Source organism: Lissotriton vulgaris, chromosome 3_1 (assembly GCF_964263255.1).
Source record: "Lissotriton vulgaris chromosome 3_1, aLisVul1.2, whole genome shotgun sequence".
In the NCBI taxonomy this organism is placed as follows: domain Eukaryota; kingdom Metazoa; phylum Chordata; class Amphibia; order Caudata; family Salamandridae; genus Lissotriton; species Lissotriton vulgaris.
Window position 1 is genome coordinate 391953018 of NC_141689.1, and position 21236 is coordinate 391974253.

At 43.9% G+C, this 21236-nt stretch overlaps 1 protein-coding gene across 2 annotated transcripts in view; it reads left to right on the plus strand.

Moving 5' to 3' along the window:
- PARP8 (poly(ADP-ribose) polymerase family member 8) overlaps window positions 1-21236 on the plus strand; it is a 670996-nt gene that overhangs the window by 458719 nt on the left and 191041 nt on the right. For both annotated transcript variants that reach the window (XM_086960612.1, XM_086960613.1), the window contains 2 exons: window positions 2853-2906; window positions 2999-3094. In XM_086960612.1, coding sequence (XP_086816738.1) covers window positions 2853-2906; window positions 2999-3094 — 150 coding nt within the window. The remainder of the gene's footprint in view (window positions 1-2852; window positions 2907-2998; window positions 3095-21236) is intronic.

A 21236-nucleotide genomic window follows, 5' to 3' on the forward strand; every position in this document is an offset into this window, starting at 1 on the left:
AAAATTAAGGCAGAGAAGAATGAAGAGCAGGTAGGGCATTCTGGCCAATAAATGTCGTAGGCCTGAGATGGGTGTGCATGATATGTATGGACGAGGTGGTGCTATTAATGCGTAAGTGGTCTACGACTAGGAACTCATTCTGATCAGTGTCATGAAACTGGAGAAGTTTCCTTCAGGTTAGGTTGTAAGTGTAAGACATTTTTCAACCATAGATTCCTCCTTAAATAGCCTGGGATTAATGCTCATGAGACAGAGTTAAGAAGCACGGCCAAGGAAAACCATTGGACCCAGTCCTGTCAGGGATGTGGTTGCATCATCTCCACAGATGAGTTAATGGAACTGGTTTTGTCTACTCGAAGTGCAATGGTGGTTTAAGATGGCCATTATTTGCTCATCATGACGCTTTGCCCGCGTGTCCAGTAATTTGGATGGCATTCATGTTATCAGAACTACACAAGGAAAGTTAAGATTGAGAACTATTATCATTTACACTTGGGTAATGGATTTGGGTTTTTTTTGGTTTCTGTTCTTATGTGCTGAAGACGTAGGCTATCTATTTAGTTGTGCTTTTCGAATCCGTTTGAGAGATTTTCAATGAGAATTAGTCTTAATCACTACATATTTCTTTCTGTTCTGTATTGTATTGTATTGTAATTGCATTTATATAGCTTTTACTACCCCTGACGAGGCGTCAAAGCGCTTTTTCCCATAGAGGATTAGTGTTGAATTAGTATATTGAAATATGCAAGTACATTTTAAGTGGTGTATAGGTTATTCAGTTATTTGGATTTGGAATGATAGCAGGATAGAGGAGGAAAAAGGTTTGTATTTAAATAGTGCTTGTTGACGCACGCTATGCAGGAAGCCCATAAAGGATTAGTGATGAACTAATATGGTGAAATATGAAGTAATTTCAATGGTGGATATTTAGTCAGATTATTTGGAGTGAGAAGGATAGCGGAGGGATAAAAGGGGAGGAAAGGTTTGCATTCATATAGCACTTGTTAACCCTGATGGGTGTTGATGCGCTTTTCTGGCGAGTAGCACGCCACTCTGGAACCCATAAAGGATTAGTGTTGAAAATTAGTATAGTAAAATATGAAATAATTTGAGCAGTGGATGTTATTCAGTATTTTGGGTAGAGAAGGGTAGGTGGCGGGATAGAAGAGCGAAAGAGGTTTGTATTTATATAGCGCTTGCTACCCCTGATGGCGTTTGTAAGGGCAAGTAGCACACTACTCTGGAACCCATCAGGATTAGTGTTGAATTAGTATGGTGAAACATGAGAGTAATATTAGAGGTGGATATGTTAGTCAGTTATTTGGATTGGGAAGGGTTGGGGAGGGGTAGAAAAGGAAAAAGGTTTGCATTTATATAGCACTTGTAACGCTGACCGGGTGTTGAGACTCTTGATTGGCGAGTAGCACGCTACTCTGGAACCCAATAAAGGATTAATGGTGAATTAGTATAGTTGAATATGGAATATGGAATTTAAGAAGTGAACATGTTAGTCTGTTAATCTCGATTGAAAAGGATAGTGGAGAGATAAAAGAGTGAAGATTTTTTTTTATTATATATGTTTTTTCAGTCGGAGCAGTAGGAGGAGGCTTTTGGATGAGTAAAAAGGAGTTGGGGGGAATCAGAGGGAAGAGTTTAGAAAGGTTTGTTTTAGGGGATCGGTATAGTAAAAAGAGGTGTCAGATGATGCAAGGAGGGGTAGAGTAAGAGAGAGTCTAGAAAGGGTTATTTTGGCGATCATAGTAGTGTTTGGGGTTTGGGATAAATGAGAGAGTGGATGTAGAGGATATATTAATAGATGTATAGGATGAGAGATAGGGTAGTGGATTGGAAAGAGTAGTAGAAAGAAGTTTGAGATGATTCAGAAAGTTGGGTTAGACGATATATTGAGCGAAGTATAGGCTGAGAAATAGGGTAATCAATTGGAAATGCTAAATTAGAAGACAGTGATAAATATATAGATCCATAAGTACATTGAAAGTATATGGATACATAAAGAAGGTAAGTATATGTAGATTAATGATATTGTTAGGAGGCACAGGATGAGAAATATGGTAGTGCATTGTATATGCTTTTTCAGGAGAAAACTAACAGACACACAGATCCAGGTACCTGGAAGGTACATAGATGCACAATGAAAGTAAGTACATGTAGACCAAGGATGATTTTAATTTATTTAATATTATTTATTTCTATCAACAACATAATTATTTTACATGTTTATGCAAAGTAATACACAAAGATAGGTACATATCTATAGTGAAAAACAAATGCTTATATACAGAGGGATATGCTGTAAATTTCTGTTTGCGTATGGTGCTTATGTGAGGAAGAGCCAAATCTTGAGAAGTTTTCTGAAGATAATGTGGTTGTTGGTGGACCTTATGTTAGGGGTTAAAGAGTTCCATAGTTTGGCTGCTTGAACTGAGAAGGATGTGCCGCCCATGGTTTTTTTCTTCTATGGTGGGATTTTGAGGCGAGATGCTCCTTTAGAGCGGAGGTTCCTTTGTTGAATGTGATTGGTGATTTTATTCCTGATGTCATTTATTTGACAAGTAAAGGTGTTCGGTTCTTGAGCTGAGATTTTGGAAATAAATGTGTTTTTATAATTTGGTCCAAACCATAGCAGAGCAGTACATCCACTAATTTAATGTTATTTTCTTTACAGCTCCTACTGAAACCTTCACCGGGTGTAATTGTGACTGTATTTAGGTGAAAAGGAATAATGTGAAAAAAACAAATGTCAGGCATGCAGTAGACAGTACTTCTGTCCACACTTCCAAGTAATCGCAACTAATCACTGTTAATGATGTTCCTATTGTGTTTTCTTCTAGCCAAATTATGGTGCAAAATGCATTCCAGTACGAGAACTTGGCTTCCTAGTTCAGGTAGGAAAAACAGTGCAAGATGGCGCAACTGCTGGCTAGGCTATCATTTATAATTTGTGTCATACTTTTATTTATTTGTGTTTTTTTCTTAGACTATCAAATTTGCTGAGCAGCGGATCCCTGTGTTGAATGAATATTGCGTGGTTTGTGATGAACCTCATGTTTTCCAGAATGGCCCTATGCTGAGAGTAAGTTTCATATTAGTGTGGCTTGGTATTCACTGCATGTTATTTGTTTTGCTTACTTCATCATAATGGGTATGCAGATACAACGCATATAGGTACAAAGTGTGTAGTTTAGGGTTTATGATGTCACCTCCGAGGTGTTCAGTAATTTTATATGTGACATTCTATTTGGTACAGTTAGTATGCTAAGGGATGCAGTGTTACAAAAGTAATCTGGCCACCAAGCCATGTTATCAGGCGCTATAAGTATGCAGGTCCTACAATATTTTACTGGGATCCGGCCATCCTCATTGTTATTCCCTGCACATATCCCGCTGCATTACATGCACCCACAAACCTCTCTTTTATCTGTTTCAACAATGATAAAGTCCAGAAAATAATCTAATTTTGTAAAGAAGGGGACGAGGAGATTATGAATTCCAATAAATTTAGCCAATTAAAGCAGATTACTATTACTCTCCTTTCTCGTATCTCTGCTTTTCTAGATGATGTGGCTTATTGGAAGTAGTATTCCGAATACAAAGTATCAGGTTAGCAGAGTCTGATTTCCGATTTATAAAATGTGGTATATATATTACCTACTGGCGGTCGCCAGTAGGTAGTTATAATTAGAACCTAGTTTCCATAAGAAAAGCCTTTTTTGATTTGCTAATAACTTTGGCGTCGTTTGACGAATCTTTGCAAAATTCTCAAAAAAAAGGTCTTTCCAGGTTATCTCTAATCCTGAAAGTTTGAGGGTGATTTGTTAAGTGGGGGCTGAGAAAAAAGGGGGTCCTAAAAAGAGTTTTCTCCATGTTAATTCCCATAGGAAATTTTATTACAGGCTACAACCCGAACTGCTGGACGGAATTGCACCAAATTTGGCAAAAAGGTAGAGCTTGGTTCAGAAAGCGACCTTTTTTAAATGGTGTAAATCCGTTCAGTAGTTGCTGAGAAATTAAAAAAATAAAAGTGAAAAAATTAATTTCCCATGGGAAACTTAAGGCAAGGCTGAAGCTCGAACCTCTGAATGGAATGACACTAAACATTTCAAAAAGGTAGTGCTTGATTTTAAATGGTGTAAATCTGTTCAGTAATCGGTAAGAAATTAAAAAAATAAAAGTTTCGATATCTGGGGCAGCAGTGGGTTCCCGCACCCTCCCGAACATGCGCTTGACTGTGATTGGCTGTCACGACCATAAGCTTTACTGTGATTGGCTGTCAACACTCTAAACCAGGAAGTTTTGGCAGCCATCTTGTGACTCGGCAGAACCAAGTTACAAGGAAACAGTCAAACAAAGAAGTAAAGAGAAGAAAAGGGGGCTGAGTAGAAACATCCTCACCCCCTAGTCCTGCTCACATGGGTCCCACAAGGATCCGCAGGCCTAAAAATATTTTTTTTTTTGTAAAAAAAGTCAGAATGCGCGCTGGGTGCGTGAATCCAGATGGTAAAAAAAGAAAAAAAATGGATCAGGATCTGACCCCTTCATTTAAATGAGTCCCCGGGTGGGCCAGGTTCTGAGGGCATTCCTATAATTATATTTTGGGGGCTTGCGGTGCCTCCGCAGGTGTGGGGACCGCCACCTCCCATGTAAATTAGGTGCACACGGACCTTCCACAGCCCAGGGGATTGCGACCTCTCCGGGGAATGTTTTGTAATTGTTCGGGGAGCTTTGAGGCCACCCAAAGTCCTGGGGATCGGCACCCTCCGGGCCTTTAATTAAATATGCACGGTGGGCCTCAAAGGCCTCTGATGCCTCAGGGACCACCTCCTCCCTAGGGCTTTGAAAATAGAGGGAGGGGGTCGTGCGGTCCTCCTCCTCAAGCACTTGATGGCCCTAGGGACCGCCAACCGCCGGAACCTGCTCCTGCAATGTCCCGGGGCTGTGCTTCCCTGGGACATTTCCATTTGCTATGACAGGGCGGGAGCATGACTTCCACCCTGTGATAGTAAACGCTGGTTTGCTTCATTGAAGCAAGAGGAGGAAAACCTTGTCTCGCTTCAATAAAGGAAGGAGAATTGCTTTTGGGCGAGGGAAGCTGCATGTTAGCAGCTACCGTTGCCCAAAAACAATGCCAATTTCCATAGGAGTAGATGAGCCGGCGGGACCGTGGGGACATTGGGGTTGCCCCCATGGTCCCAAACAGAGAGGGCAGGCCCTGGGAGATGCACAATTGGGACAATTGCAAGCCTCCATTTCCCAGCACCGGGTGACACTAAGGGGCAGATTTATGCTAACTGGCGCATCCCCAGGGATGCGCCAGTTATTTTGCGCCGCATTTACAATGCGGCGCACCATGGGGCAAAAACGGCACAGATGCGTGACGCATCTGTGCCGTAAAGGTGCCGCATTGCTGGAGTTGTGTTGCAAGTGCGACGCAGCTCCAGCAAGGCTCGGGGGTGCCCCATCTTTACAATGCTGCATCAAGACCTACGCCTGCTTCAAGCAGGCGCAGGGTTTTGACGCAGCATTGGCCTGAAAGTGACTGAGTGAAATCTTATAGATTTCACTCAGCCACTTTTGCGAGGCGCACCTGCCCCGGAACGCCCACCCTGCACAGGAACGCCCACAAGTGGCGCAGGGCTTTACAACGTGACGCATCTACCTAGATGAGTCACGTTGTAAATGGGTCGTAGGGATGCGCCACATTTACGCCGCAGTTGCGTGACGCAAACATGGCGCATTCCCAACATAAATCTGCCCCTAAGTTTCTCAGCCAACATCTCACCCCAGAGAGTTTGGTGGTAATGGCCTTTATGTCAAAATGCTCATTCCCTTCCACCCCTCCGAATAGGGAATCCAAGAGGTTGGATGCATTTGGGAAGAAGTTGTTTTCTTCCTGCAGCCTGGCACTGTGGTCCGTGAATACCACATGCTTATTGGGTCGTTTAATCCATTCTCTTTGGGAGACGGTTGTGCAAGTGCTGCCACAAGTCCCAGAGGAGGTCCGGGCTGTGCTCTCCCAAGCTGTCAAGGATGGAAGAGATGCAGCAAAATTCACCATACGGTGTGGCCTAGATACGATCGATTTGCTGGATAGGTCGATTTCAATGACGGTGGCCTTGAGGCGCCATGCCTGGCTTCATTCAACTAGCTCCGCAGGCGATATCCAAACCAATTTGATGGACATGCCCTTTGATGGAACCTGTCTTCTTGGGGAAAAGGCAAACTCAGTCCTGGTCAGGTTCAAGGACTCTCAAGCTACGACCAGATATTTGGGCCTCTCCTCCACACCCATGGCCAGTCTTCCTTTCATCCTTTATGTGGCAACAGAAGGGGTTTCTAGCCACGTAAACCCTACCCTAACCACCGTCCTGCACAGACTGCCCAAGCTGTGCGAGGACGTGGACGCGATATATTCTGAGCTCGGAATGGAGGCCAGAACTTATCAGCCACACTGCCCCCAGCAGCCACCAAGCACTCCTAGACTGATTCTGCAGGACCACACTACTCCAGTTGGTGGGAGAATTTGTCATCATCTCCCCCACTGGAGATCCATAACATCAGACAGGTGGGATTTGCAGATCATCCAGGAGGGCTATTCTCATCCTTTCCTTCCTTTCCTTTCCTTTCCTTTCCTTTCCTTTCCTCCCAAATCAGGAACGGCTGACAGAGGATCGTTTAAAGTTGCTCCAAGTGGAGGTTAAGGCTCTCTTGGCCAATTGAGCTAAATAAAGGGTCCCTGGTTTCAGAAGTAGGCAGTGGCTGTTTTTCCAGTTATTTTCTGATTCCGAAGAACAAGGGGCTTCGGGCCATTTTAGGTGTTGAGACCGGCAATCTCTTCCTCAAAAAAGAGAAATTCAAAATGCTTACTCTGGCTCAGGTTTTGTCTGCCCCAGACCAGGAAGACTGGATGGTAGTGTTGGACCTGCAGGACGCGCAGTTTCACATTCCCGACCTGCCGGGCCACAGGGGTTACCTCCAGTTCAAGGTAGGCCATGAGCACTTTCAGTTTACCATGCTCCCTTTCAGCCTTACCATTGCCCCTCGGGTGTTCACCAAGGTGATGGCGGTGGTTGCCGATCATCTGCGCAGATTAGGGGTGGCAGTCTTCACCTGCCTTGATGACTGGCTGTTGTAGGCGTCCTCACCCCAGATAGTTATCTCCCTCCTTCAGACTATAGCTAACTGTTACAACCAGCCTGTTGGTACATTCCGTCCACCCCTTCTCCCTGACCCCTGTTGGGTCCTTCCACCCTGAAGCTCCCTGTAGAATGTTGAGGTGTTCTTCAGTGAGGAGAGTGGATGGTCAATAAATGAATATCCTTCTACCAGCTGTGTCCTGTTTCTTAAGTATTTCCAACTTCCAACACTGGCGACAGAACTGTGCAGGGGGCAGTAGTGACCATCTCCCCTTTGTGTGCTCTCTCCACACACTGGCATCTAAGGACCCAGAAGTAAGGAATTTATCACATACTGGCTTTTCAAGAATGAAAGCAGGAAGCAGTATCGCATAGGAGCATTGCAAAACGTAAGTTGACCTCCTGGATGAGCTACGAGTGGTTACTGTATGAGCGCAGTATAAGTGATTCTAAAGAGGCTGAAGGAGAGCGGATGGTATGTCTCTGAAGAAACCTGACCCGCTCTGAGTGCGACACGTTCATCCTGATGTGAAATATACCCAGTGTCACACGTACCTTGCTGTTGCTGAGGGCCGGCGTGAGCAGAGTGGCGGCTTAGCGAGTGAGGTCTACGTGCATGGGTTGGTGGCAGCGTTGACAGCGAGGGCTCCTGCCAGGGCGCTTCGTCTTCGTCCACGTTTATGACGAGTTGTGAATTGTGGGACTTTGGCGCTGTGGAAGAAAGGCTTTTTTGCCTGTGAGAGCGGTGTCCTGGCATAGCGGCGCATCGGAAGCCTAAGCCCGCCCTTTCCTTTCTGAGTCCCTGAAGCTGACTATATCCTGGGTTGGCGGTGTTCCTTGACGGCGCCTGCGTGTTACCTCTGATCGTTCTCTGAGGAGAGTGTTGTGTGCCTGATTTCCGCCGGGGGAGCAGTGCCAGCGCATCAGGTTTTAAGGGCCGGATCTTTCTTCCAGTCAAACCCTGTTGACAGCGTCTGCATCGGAAGCTTGTTCAGGCCGGCAAATTTAGTTACGTGGCAGCTGTTTGGCACCAACTCGTTTTCTTCAAGGATCTCCACGGACATCGAGCGGACAGCGGTGTCACAAGGAAGGGAACATTTAGTAAGGAAGCCTGCACAACGCTAGCTAAGCGACTGACTGTTGGTGCTCTAGTAATTAGTGTGATTTCGTCAAAACAGACTAACTTTTACCTTTGCAGCGTTTTCTGCTCCGTGTGTTGGTCCAATTTAAGGAGGGATTGTGTGTATTGTGGAAGAAAAAGAAAAAGCCTGACCTAAGTTGTTTTGCATGCTGGGTAGATTCATCTTCCTAAGGTTAAAAAAAATGTCCCCCCTGTATAGTAGCTTTTGGTCTTATTTTCCTGGTTCACAATGGCAGCAGCAAGCATGAACCAACCAACGCCATTTCTAAATTACATAGGGGAACCCGAGATAAGCTGGAAGGAATGGGTGAAGCTTTTTGAGTCGTACCTTATAGCCATTGGGGGACAGAGGTTCAATTCGGTAAGGAAACAACACATCCTACTCCATAATCTGGGGGTGCAAGGGCGCAAAGTGTATGAAAACGTACCCGTGTCAGAGCAGGATGGTAATGCTGTGGGGGAAATCGATGTGTTTGTGCAGACCATGGAAAAGTTAGAGAAACACTTTGGGGATAGGATCAATGTGGTCCTAGAGCGCCACAAATTCATTAAAAGATGTCAAGGTAAACAGGAGTCAGTACAGAATTATATCGCAGTTTTGTGGGGAATGACTCAGCTATGTGAGTTTGGGGATCTCACTGACTCCCTAATAAGAGATCAATTAGTGAGGTGCACTAATAATCCACGCATCCAGGAAAAACTATTAGCTAAGAATCCAGGGCTAAAAGAAGCTATTGAAATAGCCAAGTCAGTGGAATACACAGCAAGGTGTGTTAAAGAAATGAAACCAGAAGGGGAGGTAGTGGCTACCATTAGTGATGCAGAGGAGAGATTTGATGTGTACAAAATGAAGTTTAAGGAAAATATCAGCACCAAGGTAGAGCACAGAGAGAAGGGTCCTAAGTGTTACCGGTGCGGCAGTAACAACCATTTTGCCACCTATTTTCAATGCCCAGCCAGGTATGTCACTTGTAAGAAATGCAATAGAAGGGGGCATTTTGCCAGAGTGTGCCGTGATGGTGAGTTACACTCAAGAGATTATGAAAGAAGTAATAAAAGGGGTGCAAATAAAAAAGTAAAATGTATTGAACAGAAAATGGAAAAGTTTATTTTGCAGGTAAAGGATGTTGATGACACCGTGAATTCAATTTATCCAAAATGTGATGTATTAATTAATGATGAACGTGTTGAAATGTCTGCAGATTCCTGTTCACCGTTCACGTTGATAAATAAGGATGACTATGTTTCCATGGGGGAAAATAAGATTAGCGATCTAAAAATTCCAGATATCTCTCCTTCAGGATACAATAAGGGCAATATACCCCTCCTGGGGATGAAAGATGTACAGCTTCAATTCAAAGATAGGAAAACCTATGGGACAATTTACGTAGTAAAGTCTGGTTCAAACCTTTTGGGATGGGTTCATCAAAAGGAGTTGGGAATCATACTGGACCCAAATAGTGCAGAACAAGTCTTGCTTACAGAAAGGTTTCCGGGAAGCGAAAAGATCTGTGAAGAATTCAAACAACTGTTCAAAGAGGAGCTTGGATGTCTGCACAATTTCCAACATAGGATTAAACTAAAGCACAATGCCAAACCTGTGGTGCATGGCCTGCGCACCGTGCCTCTTAAACTGAAAGAGCCTCTAGAAAATGAACTGCGAAAGTTGTGTGACTTGGACATTATTCAACCCATAGACTGCTCCGAGTGGTTGGCCCCCATTGTTCTCGCAGCCAAATCCAACGGTGAAGGTATCCGCCTCTGTGTGGATTTGCGCTGCTTAAATGACTGGATCTGGGTCGAAAGACACCCTTTGCCAGTCATAAATGAGATGCTAAGCACAATGGGCCCTTCAAAATACTTCAGTGTAATAAATTTATCTATGGCGTACCACCAGATCGAATTGCATCCAGATTCAAGGCCACTTACGGCGTATATTACGCCATTTGGAGCTTTTATGTTCAAAAGGATGCCGTTTGGCCTTGCGTCAGCGGCAGCCATTTTCCAAAGAGTTATGCAGAAGATCCTCGAAGGTGTAGAACACACAATGTGTTTCCAGGATGACATCTTGGTCTATGGAAAAAATTCAGAAGAACATGATAATGTGCTAAGGCAAGTCTTTAAAAAGCTCATGGATGCAGGCCTAACAGTCAAGAAGGAAAAGTGCAGAATAAAAGTGCAACAAGTCGAATATCTGGGCCATTCCATCTCAGAACAAGGGTTTAGACCAAAGGGAAGTTTAATCCGTGCAGTGAAGGAGGCTCCAAACCCACGTAACAAGGAGGAACTCAAATCCTTTTTAGGACTCATGGAGTACATGTCCAAGTACGTGGACAATTTTGCTACAAAGTGCGAGCCCATGAGAGAGATGTTAAAGAAGGACAAGAACTTTGTGTGGAATTAGGAGCAGGAGGCTGTGGCAAATGCTCTAAAGGAGGATCTACTCAACTCTCCAGCGCTTGGTACGTTTGATTCGACTAAAAAAAACATTCTTGCAACAGATGCATCAAACTATGGATTGGGTGCCACCTTAGTCCAGAAGGATGGTAGTGAGGAAAAGATCATTGCTTACGCGTCCAGGAGCCTTTCTCCACCGGAGAAAAACTACTCGGTAATCGAACGAGAAGCCTTGGCGTGTTTTTGGGCGGTCAGGCATTTTAAATTTTTTCTATGGGGATTGAGGTTCACTATACGGACGGACCACAAACCCCTCACGTTCATATTTTCGGTGAAAGGCCTGGAGAACAGCACCCCACGCATCAGCAGGTGGATTCTGGGATTGGAACATTTTAATTTCAAGATCGAACACGTGCCGGGCAAGGAAAATACTATTGCAGATTTTCTCTCAAGATCACCTTTACCAAAGGAAGAAGAACCTGAGGAGGCTCTGGACAGTCCAATAATGATGATGGATTTTCCTGCCATCACAGAGAAAGAATGGGAAGACGGTATGAAGGAAGATAAAGAACTCAAGGTTTTAATGGAGCAAGTCAAGAAAGGATGGCCTAACAAGAAGAGAGATGTTGAAGCAGAACTAGAAGAGTTTTGGGAGGTCAGGAATGAATTGAGTGTCATTGGAGGAAAAGTGTACCGAAACAACAGAGTGATTCCCCCCAGAGAATTACGGAAGAGAGTTATAGACTTGGCGCATGAAGGGCACCTTGGGCGAAGTGCCACCAAAGCTAGAGTAAGAACAAATTTTTGGTTCCCCAAAATGGACACCATGACGGAAGAAGCCGTAAAAGAGTGTGGGGCATGCGCTAAGAGTGACAAGTCCAAAATAATACACAAGTCTCCACTTTCTCCAGTAAGTGTCCCAAACAAGCCATGGAGCAAGTTGGCATTGGACATCATTGGACCCATGCAAAACCTAGGTGTGCAAAAAAGGTTCATGTTGGTCCTGATTGACTATACTTCACATTGGATAAGGCAAAAATTTGTGCACAACATCAATACCAGATCAGTGATCCAATTTCTCAAAGAAGTGTTCTGTGAAGAAGGTATACCCTCCACATTAGTTACTGACAATGGGGTACAGTTCACCTCCGAGGAAATGCAGAGTTTTCTGGAATCTTCAGGCATAAGACATGAAACCACAGCCCTCTATTGCCCCAAAGCTAATGGCATGGTGGAGAGAGCTAATAGGCTTATCAAAGAGAATATCCAGCTAGCTACTGTAAATGGACAATATGTAGAGAACTGTTTGAGGGAATGTCTGTGGGCTTATCACACTTCGCCAAATAGAATAACTGGAGTCTCTCCTTTTGTGTCTTTATGGGGGAGGGAGCCTAGTACAAAGTTAAATCCCAGTTGGTTAAACGGGGGCGAGGTCAGGGATGTAGATTGGGAGGAGGCAGGAGAGAAAGTCAGACAACATCAAACTAAGTACAAACAGTGGTACGATAAGAAACATGGTGTTAAGGTTCAAAGGTGGGAAGTGGGGGACATGGCGCAAGCCAGAAGGAACACCAAATTGGGAACCGACATCAGCAAGTTCTACTCCCACAGCAGGATTGTCAAAGTGTTAAAAAATGTAGTACAGTTTGAAAATGGTCAATGGTGGAGTTTTGACAACATTGTAAAAGTGCAGCCATAACTTTTCCTCCTAGGTACGCCTGTGTTTCTTCCCCCCCCTCCGGGAAGCTGACAAGTGTTGCTAACCTGTAACTGACGTTATGCCTTGTTGGTACTCATTATAAGGAAGGGAGATGTGTTACAACCAGCCTGTTGGTACATTCCTTCCACCCCTTCTCCCTGACCCCTGTTGGGTCCTTCCACCCTGAAGCTCCCTGTAGAATGTTGAGGTGTTCTTCAGTGAGGAGAGTGGATGGTCAATAAATGAATATCCTTCTACCAGCTGTGCCCTGTTTCTTCAGTATTTCCAACTTCCAACACTAACCTTCTGCATTCGCGGGGGTTCTCCATAAATGTGCCAAAGTCACACAAAGTCTCCGACACTCCCTACATCATAACTGTTCTGGACACAGTGCGGTTTTGGGCTTATCCTCCCTAGCAGTGAGTCCAGGATTTGCAGACTATGATTCTGATATTTCAGCCTCTATCCTTGATTTTGGTGAGACTGACTCTGAGGCTGTTGGGCCTCATGTCCTCCTGCATCCTGTTGGTAAGACACGCCAGATGGCATATGTGGGCTCTGCAGTGGGACTTGCAGTTCCATTGGGCACAGCATCGGGGAAACCTCATTGACGTCATTCAGTTCTTAGAAGGAACTGCAAAATATCTGCAGAGGTGGTTAACAAACCACAATTGGGTCATTCTCTCCCTTCCCCAACCATATCTCACAGTCGTGATAGATGCATCACTTCTGGGATGGGGCGGCCATCTGGGAGAGGAGGAGATCAAGGGACACTGGTCTTCTCGGAGGAGAGGGGCCTCCACAAAAATTTGTAGGAGCTCCACATTACCGCAGTGGCAGCGGTACTGTGAGCTGGAGTTTCCAAGGCACCTATCGCTCAGCAGCGCCTTTTGCCATGAGTGGAGCTCAGGCTTGTTGTACGCCTTTCCACCAATAGCCCTTCTGCACAGTGTTCTGAAAAAGATCAGGAACGACTGGGCCCAAGTCATTCTTGTGGCTCTAGACTGGGCAAAGAGCGTCTGGTATCCAGAGCTTCTGAGAATGAGTGTTGATCCTTTGATCATGCTGCCCCTTCAGGAGGATGTTCTGTTGCAGCAGCACAGAATGGTTCTCCACCCAAACCTGTCAACTCTGCACCTCCATGTGTGGAGATTGAGCTGCGGCAGATGATAGCTTTTGACCTTTCTCCCGAAGTCTGTAACGTTATTCTGGCGCCCCTCCAATAAGACTGTTTACGCCTGCCGTTGGCAGAATTTTGTGTTATACTGTACAGAAAGGTCTATTGACCCTCTTTCTGTTCTCTTTCTACTGTCATTTTATTCAGTCTAACCCTTGCCCAGCAGGGCTCTGCTTTGGGAACTCTCAAGGGTTACCTTTCTGCTTTTTGGGGTTGCCAGACCAGCCATCTCTCATCAAGTCTTCAATTGTAAATAGATTTCTAAAAGGGCTGGCTCACTTATTTCCACCTATGGCCTTTGCCATGCCACAGTGGGACCTTCATTTGGTCCTTACCTATCTAATGTGTGCTCCTTGTGAGTCTTTGCACAATTGTCCCCTCCAGCAGTTGTCCATCAAAACAGCCTTCTTGGTAGACATCTCATCTGCCCGGAGGGTGGGTTACAGGCATTATCATTCTCGCCTCCTTACCTTATGTCCTTTCCCGATAAGGTGGTGCTTCACACCAGAGCTTCCTTTTTGCCAAAGGTTGTGACCCCATTCAATCTGGGTCAATCCATCACTTTGCCCCCTTCTTTGCTCCCCCACATACCTCTAAGGAAGAGGAGCGTCTCCACCGACTGGACCCAAAGAGAGCATTGTTGTTCTACCTTGTCCACACAAAAGAGTTCTGGGAGGATGACCAACTCTTTGTGGGGTACGTAGGATCAAAGAAGGGAAAGGCAGCGAAGAAAAAGGACCATCTCTTGCTAGGTCCTTCTTTGCATCAAAATCTGTTGTGCCTTGGCAAAGAAGCAGCTCCCTGAGGGATTAAGAGCCCATTTCTCCATGGGAAAGGCTGCGACAATGGCCTTGGCTCGGGGTGTCCAAGTCCAAGACATCTGTCAGGGCTTCTTTGCACATGTTTGCAAATCATTACTACTTTGATGGTCAAGTACGCAGGGACGGGCTTTTTGCCCAATTGGTCCTGCAAGACTTCTTAGTTTAGGATGCGAGTGGGTAACCCACTGCCGGGATGGTATGGCTTGGGTATCTAATTCAAAGATAAGGAATCAGCAGCTAGAAGTCTCTATCAGATGAACAAGTTACTTACCTTCTGTAATGCATTATCTGGTAGAGCCTCTATCTAGCTGCAGATTCCTTACAACCCTACCCATGCCTCCTCGCTTTGCGGACTGATATTATATGACCAGGGTTGTTTGCCCTCTTTCTTGGCGCTAGTTTTGCACGTGACTATGTCAGTTACTTCAGGGATCTGTGCTTATGGCATGGAAAAAAACTAGAAGTACTGACATCCACGCACCTGGGTGGAACCTATATAGGCACTGTGACAACATAAAGGACGCCGATGAGATCACGCGGAACCGAATGGAGCCACCCAACGTTGCACGTATAGGCTATTGCTCAACAAAAGTTTCTGTATCTAGCCTGACACCAGGGAAATTCAAAGCTAAGGGATTTGCAGCTAGATAGAGTCTCTACCAGATATGGGCCGTCAAGGGGGTGCACTTGCCAGGTCAATATGGCAGTTAAAAACTGTGCGCGCAGACACTGGATTGGCAGGTCTGAGACACATTCACAGTACTACTTATGTGGGTGGCACAACCGGTGCTGCAAGCCCACTAGTAGCACTTTATTTACAGACCCTGGCACACTCAGTGCGCTTTAGTAGGGACTTACCAGTAAATCAAATATGCCAATCATGGATAACCAATCAGAATCATAATTTACACAGAGAGCATATGAACTTTATCACTGATCAACAGTGGCAAAGTTGCCTGAGTCCTATAACCAACGAAAACAGGGTCAGAAACATAGGAGGCAAAAGGCAAAAAGTTTAGGGATAAACTTACAAAAAGGGTCCGGTCTAACAAGGACGAACAGTTCAAGTCAGAGGGATACAACCAGCTGCAAGAGGTTTTTCCTTCAGCTGACCAGTGACAACTGGACCTGGACTGGACCCTGCTGTTGGCCTCTGCCTGACACCCTGTCAACTTTCCTGCATCCCTTGTGTGGCTTTAAAAGAGTTCTCTCATGCTGAATTTGGATTAAAGCACTGAAGTTAGAAGGTAACATTTTTGATCAGGATGAACCTGGTTGGTGTACCTGACCCGCGCTTCATCTAGGTCAGTGTCAAATTGTGTCTAGGTCCTGGTATAGTGCAACCATTGACTATCATTAGCACTTCGTGCTACTTGGCGCTATTTTTAATTAAAACCTTTTTAAAATAATTTCAGTTGATATGTCTGTAATCTCCTTATTGGATTTTTGTCATTTTGATATGTTTTTGTTTATTACATTTTACTATGTTTTTTCAAATTTGATGTAGATTTTGTATTATTTTGCATTTTAACTTCATTGCTGTTTTGGTACTGTGTAAATACTTTACTTTACACATTGCCCTAAATTATGCCTTTGTGCTCTGTGCCATAGCCAGAAGAGAGTCGAGCTCAGGTTAATTTAGTGAGTTTGATGGCTCACCAGGACCTGTGCTGTGATTATTCCTTGAGGTGAGTAGTCACCCACCCCACTAAATAAATCCAATTTCTTACACACCACCATTGTTTTGAACATAGAATAAAAGGCAAGTTTGCTTTTGGAATCAGCCGTGTGCAAGCCTTGTTCTCGGGATTTGTCCCAACTGGATTTGCACTAAAATATCACTTATGTGCTTTGAGAAGGAGTACATAAACTGACAACAATTGTCGTATTAATAAGTGAAATTGTGCACGTAGATTATTCCTTGAACTCAACATCGGTTCACACTGCTGCAATCCTATTTTCATAAATGTTTAATTGACATTTTTTCCATCTTTGAAAAAAGAGCTAGACAGAACACTGGTATCGAATTTCTGAAGTACATTCAATACTGCCACCTTGTGGATTATATGTGCATAGCTTTGAGATAAAGCATTCATGAAAAGGTCATCCAATTTAATTTTTAATGTAATATCTCTTCTTGTAGTTCAAGAAAAGTAAAGCGTTGTGTAGCTGTGTGTACACGTGCTTATTAGCTGCTTTCCCTTGATTTTTAATCAAAAAGTTTGGCAACTGTTTTTTTTCCACATAATAACGTTATTCAGTTATAGTTATGCCGAAGGATAGCTATTGGCATTGCTATCAAGGGATCCAATGCAGCGCCGACCAACACCCTCAATCATTTACAGGGCCCAACCCTTCAGAGGGCCCCATTCAGCCTAAAGGCAACGAATATGTGTGCGTTATTGGAGACTTGGGGCTCATTGTCACTTTCTGCAGAGGCACCCCATCATTTTGGGGTACATCTTTGATTATTTATTCAAATACTAGCCATTAAGTAAAAGGCAAACATCTTCCAGTGTGTCTGTTGAGGACTAAAACACTGAACAGTTTGATAAAAATCAAGGGGTTAGAAAACGAATGAAGATCAACTAACGAACCGCTTTTGATATTCAGTATGCAGTAAGTGTAATGTGATTCATTTACCAATTCGTTTCTGCTACGTATAACACTGAACATTGATTTATTATGCTTCTGTGTCTGGAGGAGAAATCCTGAGAAGAAGGGATGAGGGAGGGTATAGCAAAAACGTGTGTATCCAGGGCTTTTAGTTTCTGCATTATCCAGTTACTTTTGATTTTACAAAAATTATCTGTATAATATGCTTACTTAAAGGGGCTTTCAGCCAATTCTTTTAATCCATTGGTCTATTGTTGCGTCATTCACATTTTCTTTCCGCCCACTACAGCATACAGCATAGGGCTGTGGGTCAGCCTACTCCAGCCACTCCTTAACTTCATTTTGAGTGACTGCATTTTAATCTTTCACAAGGAGAATATCTGCATACAAGTTAGTTCCATTGATTGCCAGTGTTTTTGTTTTTACATTATATATTTTTTTCTTTGTACTTAGAGCCTGATGTGATAGCAGGACACTGTTGATGTGAGCACAGGGCACATTCAGCCTTATCAGATCCCATCCCCTGCTAATGCTGTTGTATATTCCTTTTGCTGCTCCCCTCACGCAGACTATGAATACAAACTAATTAGTGCTCTCTGTCTTTGCAACCCTAGCCATCTTTCTTTCCTCCTTTCTCTCTTGCCTTCCTTCCTTCTTTAGGTCGAGCATTCAAGACCTGTTGTAACTACTCTTGTTAGCTTAAAGCCACCCCCTCCTTTCTATTTGTTTGGTTTAGTGTCCTTTAAAAATCCTTGCTTGCTAGTGGTCAGTCCTGCCTCTTTGTCCCTCATAATTCACTTTCATTCCTGCCAGGTGTAATGTCGCTATTACACCCAATAAAGACGCTGCAGCAGTTATATGATTAACTGATATTTATTTAGTTAATCTTCCCTAAAGAGCGCTGAGCCGCTATCCCCGTATTCTCGGCTTTCGTGCCACTCAATACGCGATGCGTGCGCAGCCGCAAACATGGCCGCCAGCACGTCACGTTGACGCGTGACGTGCAACAACTAGACCGCGCCACCACATATCTCCCTTTCTTCCCAACAATGAAACTGTTAACTCACAGTCCGCCGTTCATGTCAAAGTCTCGGAACCTTGCTGGTTTGACCACCGCTCTACCCCTCCGGGTCAGTCTCACCAGGGTAGGTGGGGTCTCCCCTTCCTGAGTCCCTTCGTTCCATCCTCCACTTCCAAGCGCAGCCGCGCTTCCATCTCGTCTACTCATTGCCCCTTCACTCACAGACCCCTGGTTGCCATCATCAGTCCTCTCTCCTTGCTGTTCTCCTCTTCTCACGTCCAGTTCCACCTCTGATTGTTCTTGCTCCGCGGTTCCTTCCTTCACGTCTTCTAGGTCTGCTCCGCCTTGGTCCCATCGTAGAACTCTGTTGCATCTTGCCATGCGAACCTGTGACCACACGTTTCCATTACTTAGCAGAGCCGCTCTGCCCAGCACTTCCTTGACCTGCATGGGCTTACTGTACTTCCTGTCTCCTTTCCTTTGTAGCGTGGCCAACTTTACTCGCACCCGTTCACCTTTTTGCAATTCTGTCTCTTTCACATTTTTCCGGTTGTTGTAGTGTCTCGAGTAGATGGCTTGTGCCTTTTCCAAGTTGGCTCGCACCACTGCAGGGGACCACTCGCTCGTTATGGTTTTTTCCTTCCATACTCGATTGTCTCGGGTGAATGGTTCGCGGCCCCTCAATATTTGGAAGGGACTGTAACCTGTCCCTGTGGGGGTGATCCTGTATGGTTGGTGGCACCTAGGATAGATGCCAACTCTCAGCGCACAACCTCAAATGAAACAGATGAGTTTCTTCAATCGATCATTCCAGATTAAATTCAAGAATTAAACCAAAATCATTGTTGAATTCTCCATGTTTAATTTCACATGTGTCGTTCCTCCAAATCAATGCAATTTCATGTCATGAATAAATCCAATCAACAAATATGGGTGCGCATTATTTCCCAATGCATTTCGGATATTAAATCCTTCATCAGGGGAATCCTGAAAACAAGATAAAATGAACTAAGTATGATCCTCGATGGTAGAAATGTATTTAGATGAGGTTACCAATGTGATAGATATCCTAGTTGAATAACGTGCACAGTATGTGAAATAAAGTGTCATCAAAGCACCTCAATGTAAAGTGTCCATCAATGCCAGAGTGAACGAGTAACGTAGTCAAAAGGGTGAAAATCAAATAGTGCTCAATGAGTGAAACGTGCACACGAAAAAAGCTGAAAGGCAAATGGTGCTCGGCAAACGAAACATGCAAATAAAGTGTCTGCTCGTATATTTATTAACGTTACGCGCAAAACTACATCAAGTCCGTTATCACCCCAAGATAAAGCGCAAAATAAAACAGAAGTAGCGTGAGCATTAGTCCGCGATTCAAATTAGACTTACGATGAATTGAAGGCAAGAACACGCGTCTTGCTGTTGGCGTCCTTCGCCATTAGTTGGGAAACGAAGTGCTCGGTGAAAGCGGAAATGTAACAAGGGTGACGATAAAAATAGAAAAAGGACCATAAAATGCGGCGGCCATCTTAAAGTGGTAAAATGAACCGTAAATCCCCATATGTGAAGAGGGAGGTATGGTAATGAAAAATCGGGTGCAAATAAAAAATGAACAATACAAGAACCAAGGTGCAAAATAGACAGAACATAGATGGATGAACACATAATAAATGTGATGGAAACATAATATAAGACATAGATTAAAAATACAAAAATGAGATGTCAAAAGTATAAGAAAAACATATTTTCACAGGTAAACACTAGATATCACATCAGTGAAAGCAGTTGCATTAAAGATAGCATTGAAATTCCATCCGATCATTGAGACCAGATGGTTTCATAGTTTGCAGAAATTTAATCCAGTGGTTTTCACGCTGCAGTAAGAAGTTATTGTTGTCTCTGTCGTCCCGCTTATTCACCACTTCTACAGCAGCGAACCTTAGTTGACTGATGTTATGTCTACTTTCCTTAAAATGTAGTGCCAGGTTTGATTTAATGTTTGCTGTTCTTATATTGCTCTTGTGTTCATTTATTCTTACTTTAAGCTTGCGGGTGGTTTTGCCAGTATACATCAGTCCACAAGGGCATTTGATCACGTATATGACATTTTCAGTGTCGCAAGTGGCATTCAATTTGAGTTTCACATCTGTGCCCTTCATGGGATGTTTTAATACAGGGCCTTTGATCATGTTGTTGCAGTTCTGACAATTGAAGCACGGTTGGTTCCCTTTGTAGTTGGCATTAGTTTTGATTCTAGGGTTTTTTATAAGCTCCTTTAGGTTATTTCCCCTTTTGTAAGCAAACAGTGGTTGTTCACTGAAGATTCCATTAAAATCCTGTTCTTGGCTGATGATCGGCCAATGTTTCAAGATGGAGGTTTTGTAAGCCCTGGAGGCCTCAGAAAATTTGGATACAATTACAGATCTTGTCTTTTGACTTTTTTGTTGTGTGGCTAATGCTATCTATGTTCCATTGATGTCAAATCCTTATACACAAGCATCCCACATGACCTCGGGATGGAAGCAGTGGAGAACATCTTATTACAATCTGACCTTTCTAATGATTTCCAAATTTTCTTGATGCAACTGATGCACTTTACTCTTTACCAGAGTTATTTCTCTTGGAATGATCAATGCTTTGCACAATTGTCCGGGACTTCCATGGGCAATTGTGCTGCTCCTGTCTATGCCAATGCATTTATGATTTATTTTGAGGAGAACCATATCTTGAATCAGACACCTTGGATTCAACATGCCATGTCATTCTTGCGATACATTGATGACATTTTCGTATTGTGGAAAGGAGATCATGAATCTTTAACGAAAGCATTAACGGATTTGAACCATATCAATGATCGCATACAGTTCACCCATGAAACCAGCCAGGACACCATCACATTTCTTGATGTGCGAGTTACAAAGGTGCGTGATCATCTTGAGACCGACCTATATAGGAAACACACTGACAAAAATAACACGTTGCATTACAAATCTTACCATCAAAGATCACTGAAAAATCATCTTCCGTTTTCACAATTGTTACGGATTAAACGGATTGCATCTGACAGTTACAAGTATGAAAAACAAGCTACTGAAATGTTGACACGCTTTTCCAAAAGGGGATATCCTCAAACCATTTTGATCAACGCTAAAGAACGATGCGATAGCATCAAAAGAGAGGAAGCATTAGCCACACAACAAAAAAGTCAAA